The following is a 14,863-nucleotide window of genomic DNA, read 5'->3' as shown; positions in this document are numbered from 1 at the left end:
GATGACCCATTTGTCTGGTTGGGATTTTTATGGGTGTCATTCTTGGATTATCCCCCACATGCACGTGGATCACATTTCTGTTTGCCTAGCTCAGAGATCGGAACTCAGATGCCTGTAGAGACTAGGCAGGTTACATAAAAGGGTGGAGAGTGCCAGGTAGGGAGTATAGCCAACTGGAAATGGGATGGCATACTTTTCTAAAGAGGGCAGCCACTACCCACTGCCTGCTGATTATTCCTTTGCAGGAATGCAGCAGGGCCCAGTGTTGCTAGATTTTTGTCAAGAGAAGCTGGAAATCCATTTTTATATAAAATCTCGATTTTAAAATGTTAACAATTTTAAAATTTAAATATAGATTTGGATAAACAGAATGTGTCTTCAGGCCAGATTTGGCTCAGAGAAGGCTTCCAATATCCTTGGGCAAGAATGAAACTTCCCACTAACAACTTTACTCTCCTATAACACAATCACAGTCTAGTAGTTTGACACCCTAGTAGTTCAGCTGGAGTTCGGAAGAGGAGGGAAAAGTAAAGACGGTCTATATAAGCCGAAGTCTTTGCCGTCACTGATTCAAAAAGTAACTGGAGAAATACAAGCATTTCGCTATCTTTTTATCCCAAGTACATGGGAATGTGGAAGTGACTTTATTAGAAAAAATTCGTGATGCAGTGGATACTTGGATTAGAAAAATGGGTTTTCCAGCTCTGTCTTACTGATTTTGCCAAATGACAAACGGGTGTGCGTTTTGGGAAAGGGTAATTGTTGAGTTACTAATCCTAGAACTGAAGTGTTGCAAACTTTTTTTTCACTCTGCTCTTCCTTTCCCTTCCTCACTGGGGGTCTCTGAGCCACTGTGTGCTGAGGGCTTTCCACGTCTCACCTCCTTCAGTCCTCAAAACATCACTCGATGAAATAGTTAACTACCTCCTAGACAGCGAATAGCCACGTAGAGCACACGTTAAACGTCGCGTCCAGCCCGAATGTCCCTTTTTCTCCCCGTCCCGAACTGCTTCCCGTGACTGCAGTGCTGGCGCTCAGAGTGGCACCGAGTCGGGGCTGTCCTGGGAAGGTCGGGAGAAGGGAGCGTTTGTGTACAACACAGTGCTGTGGGTGGTCCGTCTGGAACGCGCCCCCAGCACAGGCCGACTCCCACCGCCCGCCCCGCGCCGCCGCAACCCCGCGACCGGCCGGCGCCTCCGCCAGCGCCGTGGCGCGCATGCTCCGTGCGGGGCTTCTCCGGCGACCCGGGATAATGAGCGCCGGGCCCAGGGGGCGGGCCGAGCGGCGACTGCTGGAGCCGGGAGCTCGGCCGCTGTGCGCGGCTGCGACAGGGGCGGCGGCGCTGGCCGGCACGGAGCGCGCCAGAGTGTGGCTCGCTCGCTCGCCCGCCCGCCGCGCACGCCCGCTCGGTCCCCAGAGCCCGCTGGAGCTGACTCGGGCGGGCCGGGCGGCGTTGCCTGTGGGGAGGGCGGGGAGGAGGCGATGAGGCGACGAGCCGCCGCCGCCGCTCTCCGCCAGCCCCGGCCGTAGCGGGAGCTGGGGCGGGCGCGAGGTCAGCCGTACCCCGCGCCGGGTTGCGAACCCAGACAAAGGAGGAGGAGCCGCCCGAGGAGCGGGCCCGCGCCGCCGGGAAAGCAGGCCGCCGGCTCGGTCGCAGCTGGGGGTCGTCGGGCTCTCGGGCCGCCGCGCTTCCTCCGCCGACGCGGAGCGAGGCGAGGCCGCCCCGGCCGAGGAAACCGCCCCCGGAGCCCCCGCCCACCCGCCGGCGCCGCCCCCGAGCGGCCTCGGCCGTCCCGGCGGCCCCGGCTGGAGGCGGCGGCGGCCGGCGAGGCGAGGCGGCCCGCGCCCTGCCTGTCAGGCCACCCGCCCGGCCCGGTCCGCGGGCCGCCCCTGATGCGGAGGCGCTGCCGCCGGGGCCATGCAGCAGGCGCCGCAGCCGTACGAGTTCTTCAGCGAAGAAAACAGTCCGAAATGGCGGGGACTGCTGGTCCCGGCCCTGCGGAAGGTCAGTGCCGGTGCCCGGGCGGCCGCGGGGGCCGAGGGAGGTGCCGGGGCGGCCGCGGGCTGAGTCGGCGGAGCCCGGCGGCGGGCGGCAGGGGCGGGGGGTGTTGCCCGGCCGGGGCCCCGGCGAGCTTCTAACGGGGAGCTGCACGTCCTCGCGGCGCGCGGGTCCTGCGGGCCGGGCTGTTGCTCAGTGGCTGGGGGGCGGGGGGGCTCAGAGTTGCCTGTTGCACCCGAAAGGACGTTTTCTCAAGTTTTTGCCTGGCCCCGGAAGGAAGGTTTTGTTATGATCATAAAAATGGATTTCGTGTTGCAGTCGTTTCGTCAGGCAACTTCCGCCGTTGGCCAATTTGTTGTCCTCAGGCCGGGTTCGGGCAAGAGGAGGTCTCGCCGGTGTTTACATAGTTTCTAAAGCAAAAGTTCATTTCCAGGCCCGGGAATTACTCTTCATCAGGTTCTTTTGGGGGTGTTCCCGTGGGCAGTTTGCTTGTCAAGGGTGTCCGCTCACGAGGCAGGACTTTCTGGTGTTTCACGGATGTGTTTCACGTGTGACATGTCACTGAGCCCTAACGCTCCTTTTCTTGAGGAAATTTAAAGTACTTCCCACTTCCTGCAAAAGGTGTCCTCCCCGTTCGCTCGAGAGATTTCCCCTAGAAAATCTGGCGTTTCTTCCCTGGGTGCAGTTTAGAACTTGGAAGCATTTTAAGTGGGCCAAGAAGGTGCAGCTCATAAAAATCAACCTTTCGATTCTGGCTGTATCCGCTGGGTGCATCTCCTGTAGATGATGTGAGTCTCCGTTTGTGAATGTAGATAATAATTATACTATCATTTCTATAATGAACCTTTTTGTAAGGTCAAGACAAATATGAAGAATGCAGGATTAGACATCGTGCCTGCTCAACATGGGCATCCATTGCCATTGATGCAAAGGGGTAGTACCGTCTGCATTTTGTGCAAAATAACCAAGAATAAATTTTAAAATAATAAAGAAAAAAGTAAACATTAACTTAGAAGACTGCACTTGGAAAATAAAAATTCATGTAACACATTTCCGTAAATGAAATGAAAAAGTAAATTTTAAAGGTGAGAACATTTTCCTCATGCATTCAGAGTTACAGATTTTCCATCATTTTCATAATTCTTTCAAGGAGATACTGCCTCCCTTGGGCCAAAGCCCAAGTCATGTTTTTTTAGAGAACTTGGTGGTGGAGGTATGCAGGGGCAGTTATCATTTCACTGGCATACCAGGTGTTGAAGTTAATTGACTTTACTCCGTGGGCAGCCTGATTCTACAGGGAGAGGGAAAGAAGTGCAAGTGTGCTGAGTAGTGATGCGCTCGGGCCTGACTTGAAAAGTAACTGACTCTTCTGTGAGGAATTGCACTCAGCTGAAGGTGAGTGCAGTTATCAGGCATGTATTGTTGGCAGTGTGATGCTGGTCTTCTACCTACTGGTACTTTCTGGTAGCAAGTAGTATTTGACTGTGTGTTGCATAATTTATTCAGTAGGTAGCTTTGACCCTGAGAATCCTGCATGGACGGAGACAGATTCACTTCTTCCAGTTAGGGTGGAAACAAAGCCAGAACAAGTATCCTAGTCCATTGCTTTGAGACTGTTGCTCTGCATTTATATGCTGTGCTTGTTTGCCTGGAGCTCAGGTGTCTTGTAGATCTGTATTGTCTTGTACAAGAAAATTTGGTCTTTTGCGGTAAACTGAATTCAAAAAGCAATTTCTGTTTAATTCATTAATTTACTGTTATTACAGAATTGAGATATAGTCGTGCAGAAGACATTTTTTGTATTTTTGGAAAACTTTTGGTGTTAGTAATAACTGGATTATGTCCAGTTTTGTGGCATTTGGGTATTTGTGGTTTTGCAACATGTAGGTTTATGGTGCCTGCTAAGAGTTATTGCTCATAAGGAGCTCAAGGTTCACTATTCCTTTGTGTGATGTGTTACATTCTGGTATGTACCTGCCAGCCATACCTTTATACAATGAGATATCCTGCCATTTCGAGGGAGGCTCTGTTTTTACATTCAAAGCATTTGGAACTTGGCTTGCTTCCTTCCTCCAGCTAACAGATAGTTACAAAGACTACTAGAATTAGTAGTAGTAGCAGTAGTATTGGACTACTAGGATTTTTCTCGTCCAGCTTTTTCCTCCATTGAACATGTGGAATACTTGGAATACTTCATTTAACTTTTTTTTCTTTTTTTCCTGCACTTTATTTTTATACCTGTACTTTTTAAATTGAAGCATCATTGACATTAACATTGAACACATTTTAGGTACTTGGCACCATGCTGAAACTAAGATTACACAGATGAATAAAAGCAGGGGCCATGCTCTAAAGGTGTTTACCATCTACACTGAACATTCTAAACTTTTTGGTTTTGGTTTATATAAATGTGATAGCTAGCTAGCAATTAGGAGCTCAGAGTGATGTGAGGAATATCTATGTGTGTGTGTGTGTGTGTGTGTGTCTGTGTGAAAAGAGCAATGTAGTTTAATTGGCTCTATCAGATTCTGCTTGGGCATCTCGGAGGAACCTCTAAAACTTAAAAGTATAATTTTCTGAAAGGTAAACTCATGACTCATTCAAATATAAATGAACATGTGTCAGTGATTTCGATTCAACTTATTACCTAATAGGGGAACTCATAAGTTAATGTTAAAGCTACTTCATATGCAAATTTGAGGAGGTAGGTATTTATAGACAATTTAATAAAGTAACATTAAGATAATATTGTTGGGTTAGATACAAAATTAGTTAATATCCTATAGGAACATAAACAGTAAGTTTTGGATTGTCTTTTCCACTGATTTGAAATTATTTGCATCTGTATGAGACAAAAATGTCAATGTTAATCTTACAGATTTGTAAAATAGCCCCATCAGTAGAGAGTATTCAAACGTTTGAGCGCAGCATTGTACTGAAGGATACCTAGTAATCTCTTGCTTATTTTCAAGTGTTGGCTAATTTTTATGAAAATCAGATTATATGGTGAAGTTGCCATTGTTGATCCTGAAAACACTGGATTTTTTAAACCAACATCAAATATTTATTTCACTACATAGAAACACGTTGAAAAATAGATTTATGGAAAAATAATTTTGGAAATAGAAATGTGTTCTTTAACTTTTTGTCTTGTTTTTGTTCTTTAACTTTTTGTAGTTTTTTTAACTTTTAAAACAAGTGCAGGTAGAGCATTTAAATACATAAAGAACTACGAAGGGTAAAGCAGAGGGAAATGACATTACTAATGGATAATACATGGATTGTTAACATTACTGCTAAATTATGTATCTTCCCTAAAAAAGCCAGAAACATAAATGCCTTCACCACTACTCCCCAGGAAGATTGAAGCTATCATATTACTTGAGAGGAAAAAAGAGTGTGGGATACACTTGTAAATGCAGCTTATTATCTGTGTCTTTGAAATGCCTTTGGTACTTTGTGTGCTATTGATTGTATGCTGAAAAAACCAGTGTAAGCACTCTACGTATGGGAAACATGCCTTAAAATTATCATATCACGTTTTTTAGTCCCGGTTATTTCCCTCGTAAATGCCTTTTCTGTCGGGTGTTCTTCACAAGGCTAAACGTGGAAAAGAAAACGTCTGTTGTCTTTCTATCTGTAGTTAAAAATGTCATAGAGCGTTAGAAAGAATTGGTTGAATTGTTCCTGACTCTAATTTAATTCAGGTTAAATATGAACTCCCCACCCCAAACATTGCAGTGTGCTCTTACATATCTGTCTAGAATATAGAGGTAATGAGACAGCGTCTAGTTAATTAAATAGCAGTCTATGGCAAGGAAGAAGAGGGTAGGAAGTTTTGGTTTAGAAATGCTTTTGTGAGCTCTGAAAGATTCTAGTGTTTCTGCCTTTGTACTGTCTCTTGGAGCCATTTTGGAAGACTGCTCTGGATCTTTCTAGGGCCCAGAGGAAAAGTATAGGGCGCTTTGAGAAAATAAAATTGGTGTCACTGACACAAGAGGGTCAAGGAAGGCTTCTCTAGGGAAGTAACATTTGTGTTGAGTTTGGAGGATATATTCAAATATTTATTGAATGCTTCATGGGTTGCCCTGCACTACTCTTGACACTGACGTTGTAGTAAGGCCCCTGCTCTCATAAAGCTTCGGTTCTGAACGTGTGGAGGAGACCTGGGAAGGACAGACAATAAAGAATAATTATCTGAAAGATCAATAGGAATTAACAAGACAAAGAAAGGGCGGAAAAAGGATTTGAGGCTGAGGGAAAGGTAGGAACATGACTTGTTTTAAAGAACTAAGACCAAGTGAAAAGAAGAGGTTAGTTGGTAGACCAGGTTTAGGTTTCTGCCTGAGAGTAGGAAGCCCTGTAGTGTTACTTATGTAACAAAATAATTAGATTAACTTGATCAAAATTGCTTTTTTAAAAGACTCCAATCGAAAGCTAGAAATGAATAGGATATCCTATGATTTTTTTGTGTGTGTGACGTCAGGCCTGTTCTGGATTTCCTAAAGCCACTGACTATAACAGTAGAACTCCAGGGAGTCATTTGGAATTATTCCAAACTAATAACGACCCAAACTGACCCAGGGGGTTCAGCCAGAACTGAATGAGCATTAGGAATGCATTTTAACTTGCTGCATTTAGCTCCCTGTCAGCCATGATTTAGTAGCTGTCCTTTATTTTCAGTTTAATTTTGGTATGGTATATTTGGAGCTATACTATTCCATTAAAGTGCTTTCTGCTGACTGTCCAAAGCATTACCTGTGTTACCACTTGACATAAATCACGTATATGTCTTTTATATTAACCATGGTCTCTCTTTCAAGGGAACAGTAGTTTGATTATATTGTCTGTTAGCCTGCATGTTTGAATCAGGAAGGAATTTTAATGGAACTAATGGATTTAGCATTATCTCATGTAGTCACTTTAAAAATTAACAAGGTAAAACTTTTCTTCTTTTACGTAAGAACATATGATAGTAGAAAGCCTTTGAAAGGTGTAACATGTTATACACTTCACGTTTTAATGTGTAGAAATAAAGCAACACAATGAAAATAGCATCAAGATCTAGATATGAGCCCTAGTATTGTCTCTTCCAAGTAAAGTTTTCATTCTCCCTGTTTTCTTCATTAAATCACTTTGTAAACTCAAACATTACCTCTTACTTTACATAGCACTTTCTGATTCTTTCTTAACCTACCCATTAGCAACGTTTGGCAGTTGAACTCCTCAACTTTCTTGAAATCCTTTCTGGTTTGGCTTCCAGGCCACCAGCCTCTGCATGTTTTCTCCCTCTGGCTATTACTTTTATGTCCTCTCCTTTGTTGATTCCTCCTCTTCTCCCCAAACTACATCATCCCGACCTCCCCACAGCTTAGTTTTTGGACTTCTGTTTCTATTTATAGTCACTTGTAGATCCCATCCAGCCTCATGGCTTCACATGTCATCTGTATCTGATGATTTCCATATTTTTATTTCTGGCTCAGACCTCTCTCCTGAGCTTTGGTAACCAACTTCTTTCTTGATATTTCCACATACATGTGTGACAAGCATCTCATCCAATACTGACCTCCTTCTCTTCCCCCCAAAACCTGCTCCTTTTGTAGTGTTTCCTGTATCAGTAAGCTACTCCCTCCTTCTAGTTGCTCCAAATAAAAATCTGGAGTTATTCTTGAATCCTATCTTTGGAATCTGTCTAATCTGGCAGCAGATCGTTTCCCTCTACTTTAAAAACTGTAGCTGTACTCTGCCAGCACTTCTTACTCTTCAGCTTCTGCCACCTGGGACCAAGCCATCACCAATCTCCTGTTAAATCAGCCTACAACTGGTCTTCTCTCTTCTGCCCTTGCCCCATGCAGTCTTTTCTCAACACAGCGGAGATAAGTGAGATCTCGTCATTCCTTTGTTCAAAACTGTCATTGCTTCTTGGAATAAAAGTCTAAGTCCTCTCAATAGGTTACTGCACTCTGATAACGCCTGTTGACTTTACGTCTCTGACTTCATTTACTTCTCTCCCTTTATTGCTCTGCTTCTTCCCCACAGTGGCTTCCTAGTACCCACAGACACATTCTAATGTGTAGATATATTCTAATCTCAGGGCTTTTGTGCTTGCTGTTTCTTCTGCCTAGAACCACCTTCCTGGGGATTAAAAACATGACTGGTCCTTGTACCTTTTGGTCTTCAGACAAACATCATCTTGAAGAGGACTCCTCTTGGAGCCTATTTAAAACCATTACATCCCCTGCTTCCTGGACGTACCTGTGTAGATGTTCACAACATAACCCAGTGCAAGCTTATTATCATTGTTCAAAACCTCCAGTATAAATGATAATACTCAGTTTTCAACCTGGTCATCACCCTTCCCTTCCATCTCACATCAGGTTCAAATCTCATCAACTTTGAGTCTTGATTCTTCCTCCTAAATTAGATGGGGTTTTTTTGTTTGCCTTTCTCTACTTTTTTTGCTATGTATACCCAAAAGAATTTTTTAATTGCATGTTTTTATGTTGACATCTAAAAATTTTCATCTTCAAGTTCAAGTAGTTCCTGAAGATACAATTTTATATGTGTTCTTAATACTGGTGTTATAAAATAAAAGTTCCATCAGTCTCTCTCTCTTTTTTTTTTTTTTAAGATTTTATTTATTTATTAGGGAGAGAGAGTGAGAGAGAGCACGAGAAGGGGGAGGGTCAGAGGGAGAAGCAGACTCCCCGCTGAGCAGGGAACCTGACTTGGCAGCTTGATCCCAGCTTGATCCTGGGGCTCTGGGATCATGACCTGAGCCAAAGGCAGACACTTAACCGATTGAGCCAGCCAGGCCCCCATCAGTCTTTTAAATATATCCAGTGAAATCTAAATACCATAGTATGTTGATATCCACCAATGATCCTTTTAAAATATACATGACAAAGTGGTTTTTTTAAACGTTTTTATTTTAATTCCAGTTAACATACAGTGTTATATTAGTTTAAGGTGTACAATATAGTGATTCAACAATTCCATATATCATCTGGTGCTCATCATGACAAGAGCACTCCTTAATCCCCATCACCTATTTCACCCATCTCCCCAATCTTTCTCCCGTCTGGTAACCATCAGTTTGTTCTCTATAATTAAGAATCCGTTTCTTGGGGAGCCTGAGTGGCTCAGTGGGTAAGGCATCTGCCTTCAGCTCAGGTCATGATCCTGGGGTCCGTGATCGAGCCCCGCGTCAGGCTTCCTCCTCAGCATGGGAGCCCATTTCTCCCTTTCCCTCTGCCTGCTGCTCCTGCTGCTTGTGCTCTCTCTGTCAAATAAATAAATAAAATCTTAAAAAAAAAAAAAAAAGAATCTGTTTCTTGGTTTCTCTCTTTTTTTTCCCCTTTGCTCATTTATTTTATTTCTTAAATTCCACATATGAGAGAAATCTTATGGTATTTGTCTTTCTCTGACTTATTTTACTTAGCATTATACTTTCTAGCTTCCTCCTTGTTGCAAATGGGACAAAGCGCTTTTTTAACAGTTGGAAATTTTACATTATTCTTTTTTCTCTGTGAACTTTTCATTGTACTTCCTGCATAATTATATTTTAACATAATATGTTTATGCTTAAAAGTCTTTGACCCCTCGTTTATATTTACACTTTCCTTAACAAAAATGCTGTATATTGAATTTTAAAAAATTTCTTTAGGGTGCCTGGGTGGCTCAGTCGGTTAAGCATCTGCCTTCAGCTCAAGTCATGATTCCAGGGTTCTGGGATCAAGCCCCGAATCACACTCCCTGCTCACCAGAGAGCCTTTCTCCTCTCCCTTTGCTGCTCCCCAGGCTTGTGCTCTCTGTCAAATAAATAAATAAAATCTTTAAAAAAAAAATTTCTTCAATCGACCATGAAGCATCAAAATCGTTCTTAGGGTGCCTGGGTGGTTCAGTCGGTTAAGCGTCTGCCTTCTGCTCAGGTTGTGATTCTGGGGTCCTGGGATTGCGTCCCACCTCAGGCTCCCTGCTCATCAGGGAGTCTATTATTCCCTCCCCCTCTGCCCCTCCCTCAACCCCCGCCATGTTCACAGACACCCTCTCTCATCCTCACTCTCTTCTCTCTCCCAAATAAATAAATAAACAAACAAAATCTTCAAAAAAATCTTTCTTTTAGGGTGAATTGCTAGTAGGACATAGTTGATCAAAAGAACATGCATGTCATGGATTTTGAAAAATTAGTAATTATAAAGCTTTATTGAATAAGCATTATTCAGGGACATCTATGTAGGTGTTTACATTGTTTTTAAATTTGTTGGTGTTTCATGGGTGACTGTTATTGCTAGAATGAGATAGAGTCTTGCAGGAGTGAATCACAGTTCAGCATCAGTTCTATTCCCGTTTCCCATTTCTGTAGATATAAGCCCCCAAAACCCTTGTTAACATAAATAGAAGAAAAATGTACAACAATCAAGATCATTTTTTAAACTTTATTCAAATTATATGCCAAAAGTTATATTGTTATCTATCAAAAAGTTAGTCTTAATGATGTATCAGCCAGTAACTTATTTAGGTTCTCCTGCAATTTTGTTTAAAGTAAAAAGTTGAGGGGCGTCTGGGTGGTTCATCTGGTTAAGCGTCTGCCTTCGGCTCAGGTCATGATCCCTGGGTCCTGGGATCGAGCCCTGCATCAGGCTCCCTACTCAGTAGGGGAACCTGCTTCTCCCTCTCCCTCTGCTGCTCCCCCTGCTTGTGCTCTTTCTCTGTTAAATAAATACATAAAATCTTAAATAATAAAATAAAAATAAAATTCATGGGGAAAAAAAAAGTAAAAAGTTGGAAACCACCTGACTTGCAGAATTTTTTGTTGCCTGGTCTTTAGAGCTATTCGCTTTTTCATTTTCTAGCTTTTCCAGGACATGCCAAAAGACTAATAATTATAACTGTTGCTTTTTTGCTTAGAGATACTTTGTTTAGTCCAATATATCCAAGAAAGTTTGGGAAAGTGAAAACAGTATTAACTTTAGTACACTTTAGCTATAATGATATTTATTAATAACATGTATTTCACCTTATCATATTCTTTAAACATATTTTCATTGAATCCTTAGAGCTATATATCTAGTTCATTGTATTCATTTTCTATTGCTCCTTAACAAATTATTACAAGCTTTAGGGGCTTAATACAACACAAATTTATTGTCTCACAGTTTCTATAAATTAAAAGGCAGAGTTCGGCTGGGTTCTCTGCTTAGGGTCCCAATCAAGGTTTTGGCTGGGGCTGCAGTTTCATCTGAGGCTTGGGGTCTTCTTCCAAGCTCATGTAGTTATTGACAGAATTCATTTGCTTGCAGTTGTATGTCTGAGACCCTCAGCTCCTACAGGCTGCTGTCATTCCTTGGCACATGACCCTCCCTATAACATGTCAGTTTGCTACTGCAAGGCCAACAGGATTGCATCTGCTGTTTCTTATCTCATACTTCTAGATCTGCTTTTAAAGGACTCACCTGATTTTGGTGAGGCCTACCCAGGACGATAATCTTTAAATTAACTCAAAGTCAACTGATTATGGACCTTAGTCACTTTTGCCTTATATGGTAACTTGATCATAGGAGTGATATCCCATCATATTCACAAGTCCTGCCCACACTCAAAAGGAGTACACAGAGCACATATATCAAGGGGTGGGATTCCTAGGGGTCACCTTAGAATTCTGCCTACCATACTCATTCATTTAATGTAAAATATCCACCACATAACCAAATTGGTAAGGTTAGTTTTAACTGTCAAGCCAACCAGCCTCATCATATTTATCTTATTTGAGACAAGGTCTGACTTAATTTTTCAGTTCAAATGAATGTGTTAATAAATGTCACATGCCAACCATCTCACTTCTGAATTCTAATTGTAATACAGAAAAATAATTAAGGTGTGAAAACTTGCTTTGAATTTTTTTCTCTTGAGTGAAATAAGGTAATGTTGCCTTTTAGTATTTTTTTAAATTTTTTAAAAGATTTTATTTAATTATTTGACAGAGGGAGACAGCCAGCGAGAGAGGGAACACAAGCAGGGAGAGTGGGAGAGGGAGAAGCAGGCTCCCAGCGGAGGAGCCTGATGCGGGGCTTGATCCCAGGACTCTGGGATCACGCCCTGAGCCGAAGGCAGATGCTTAACAACTGAGCCACCCAGGAGCCCCTAGAATTTTTTTTTTTTAAGATTTTATTTATTTATTTGAGAGAGAGTGAGATCACAAGCAGGGTGGAAGGGGTAGAGGGAAAAGCAGACTCCCCGCTGAGCAGGGAGCAGGATTCATCCCAAGACCCTGGGATCATGGCCTGAGCTGAAGGCAGACGCTTAACCGACTGACCCACCCAGGCACCTGCCTTTTAGTATTTCTTAAAGATGCTTTCTTTTGTTTTTTTTTTTTTTCATAGTTTTTCTCCTTAGTAAGGCTGTGGTTTTTGATAGTAGGCTAGGGGATGGAAGAAGCAAGGTACTTAAATAAAAAATATTTGTAATTGTCTCTGTTTAGTGTCCAAGAATTTATTATTTTTTTATTGCCCCCAGGGCAGCACACCGTAGTGAGATCAGAGTAAGAGATCTGCCTTCTGCCTTTCTTCAGCAAAGTGGGAGGAGGGCAGTTGGGGAGAAGAGGTGGGAAAGGAGAACCTGTTTTCTCCTTGAGTGCAGGTACCTTGTCAGGCAGATGACCTTTTTTTTATTTTTTAAACATTTCTTTATTTATTTGAGAGAGCGAGTGAGTTAGAGCACATGCGTGTGAGTGGTGGTAGGGGCAGAGGGAGAGGGGGAGAGACTCTCAGGCAGACTCCCCACTGAGTGGGGAGCCTGACGTGGGCTCGGTTCCACGACCCTGAAAAAATGATCTGAGCTAATAATCAAGAGTCAGACACTTAACTGACTGAGCCACTGAGGCACCCCTGTATCAGATCTTCTTTAAGAAAGAATACATAATGGTACTTTTGGTAGTATGCTGAAGGAAGTAGGTATTTGGCCCAGAGAGTCTTAAACTTTGAATAAAACATATTTAAAGTAGTGATCTTTTCCTAGTTCACAGGGGAGAAAAGCCAATATTAATTTTTTTTTCAATTTCAATTTTATATTTCACTCATAAGTGTTTTATTTTTTTAAGATTTTATTTATTTATTCGACAGAGATAGAGACAGCCAGCGAGAGAGGGAACACAAGCAGGGGGAGTGGGAGAGGAAGAAGCAGGCTCCTAGCAGAGGAGCCTGATGTGGGGCTCAATCCCACAACGCTGGGATCACACCCTGAGCCGAAGGCAGACGCTTAACCGCTGTGCCACCCAGGCGCCCCCGCTCATAAGTTTTTCTTAAGTCTATGGTGTGGTGCCTGCTGCTGTTTACTTGCTAGTGAGTAATAGAAGATTGTAAAACAAATGAACAAGAGATAGGCTTTACAAGGAAAAGAGTTTATGATACTTTTTGTTTTTCTTTACAAATGTGTGCCTATGTTTTTCAGTTTTCTAGTCATTTTTACTACTATTACTCCTATTCTCGATGATGTAATATTAGTCTCTTAATATTTTCATACTCTGCCCAGAGCACTGTACTTCCTTATGCTTTGCCACTGGAACAAGTTGGGAACCATCGACCTAGCCTGCAGTTTCTTGGCTTTACAGGCTAATGGCCAGCCTGTATGGGAATGTACTTACAGATCATGTGCCATTTCATTCCATTCAAGGACAATTTTAATGACAAAAATTTTGGCCTCCACTAATAGTATCCTCTACTTGTTTTGATTATTTTATGGTAAACCCCCACCTAATATTAAGCTAAATAGAGTGAGATTCTTGGCCTGTACTTACCTCCTTTTTAAATAAACTTACATTGAAAACCCCTCAAGAAAGTTCCTAATTAAGAGCGCTGAATCTAAGTGAGAAGTGAATATTAAAAGACAGTGGGAATAGAGGAGAATAGTGGAAATCTCCTCTAGTGTTTAATGTTACATGGGATAACGGAGTCTCCTGGTACATATCCAGTGAAATAAAAGCAAATTTTATGGAGTTCTCAGTTTTTCCCTGTCCCCAGAAATCTGTTTGATACCGTGAATTTATTTATTGAACAAGTATTTACTGAGCATGGCACTAGATTACCCGTGTGTTAGAAATAAAGGGGTGGGGAAATGGGAGAAAACCAAAAACATAAGAAATGATTCTGACCTTGAAGAGTTGATAGTATGCAGCTGTGCTTTTAATTCTTCATTATACACCCTAGTCAAAAAATTGCTACCTTAGGGTGCCTGGGTGGCTCAGTCGGTTAAGTGTCTGCCCTCACCCATGGTCCCGGGGTCCTGGGATCGAGTCCCACATCAGGCTCCCTTCTCAGTGGGAAGCCTGCTTCTCCCTCTGCCTCTCCCCATGGCTTGTGCTCTCTCTCTCTCTCAAATAAATAAATAAAATCTTTTAAAAAAAATTGCTACCTCAGGGGGCGCCTGGGTGACACAGTGGTTAAGCGTCTGCCTTGGGCTCAGGGCGTGATCCCGGTGTTGTGGGATCGAGCCCCACATCAGGCTCCTCCACTATGAGCCTGCTTCTTCCTTTCCCACTCCCCCTGCTTGTGTTCCCTCTCTCGCTGGCTGTCTCTATCTCTGTCGAATAAATAAATAAAAAATATTTTTAAAAAAATTGCTACCTTAGAATATTATACTTTATATTATTTTTTAAAACTTTATTGGAAGTATAATTGACAAAATAAACTGCACATATTTAAAGCATACAGTTTGATAAGTTTTTATGTATGTATATTTTGGTGAAGCCATCACAATAAAAATATTGAATATACCTTTCAGCCCTATAATTTCCTCTTGACTCTGACTCTCTTTAATTGTCCTTCCCTCCCTCCCCATTTCTTGTACCCAAGCAATTTCTGATCTGCT

General features: G+C 42.6%; 1 protein-coding gene across 3 annotated transcripts in view; it reads left to right on the top strand.

Moving 5' to 3' along the window:
* Positions 1-1,839: 1,839 nt before the first annotated feature.
* Positions 1,840-14,863, top strand: part of SOS2 (SOS Ras/Rho guanine nucleotide exchange factor 2) — an 80,020-nt gene continuing 66,996 nt past the window's right edge. The window contains exon 1 of one of the 3 annotated variants that reach the window (XM_040620877.1): positions 1,840-2,005. In XM_040620877.1, coding sequence (XP_040476811.1) covers positions 1,919-2,005 — 87 coding nt within the window. In that variant the 5' untranslated portion in view covers positions 1,840-1,918. The remainder of the gene's footprint in view (positions 2,006-14,863) is intronic. The other 2 variants (XM_040620876.1, XM_040620875.1) reach the window with 2 other exon arrangements.

This window comes from Ursus maritimus, unplaced genomic scaffold (genome assembly GCF_017311325.1).
Source record: "Ursus maritimus isolate PB19 unplaced genomic scaffold, ASM1731132v1 scaffold_36, whole genome shotgun sequence".
Lineage (NCBI taxonomy): Eukaryota > Metazoa > Chordata > Mammalia > Carnivora > Ursidae > Ursus > Ursus maritimus.
Note: the sequence above shows the minus strand (reverse complement) of the source record. Positions and strands in the feature narration are given on the sequence as shown.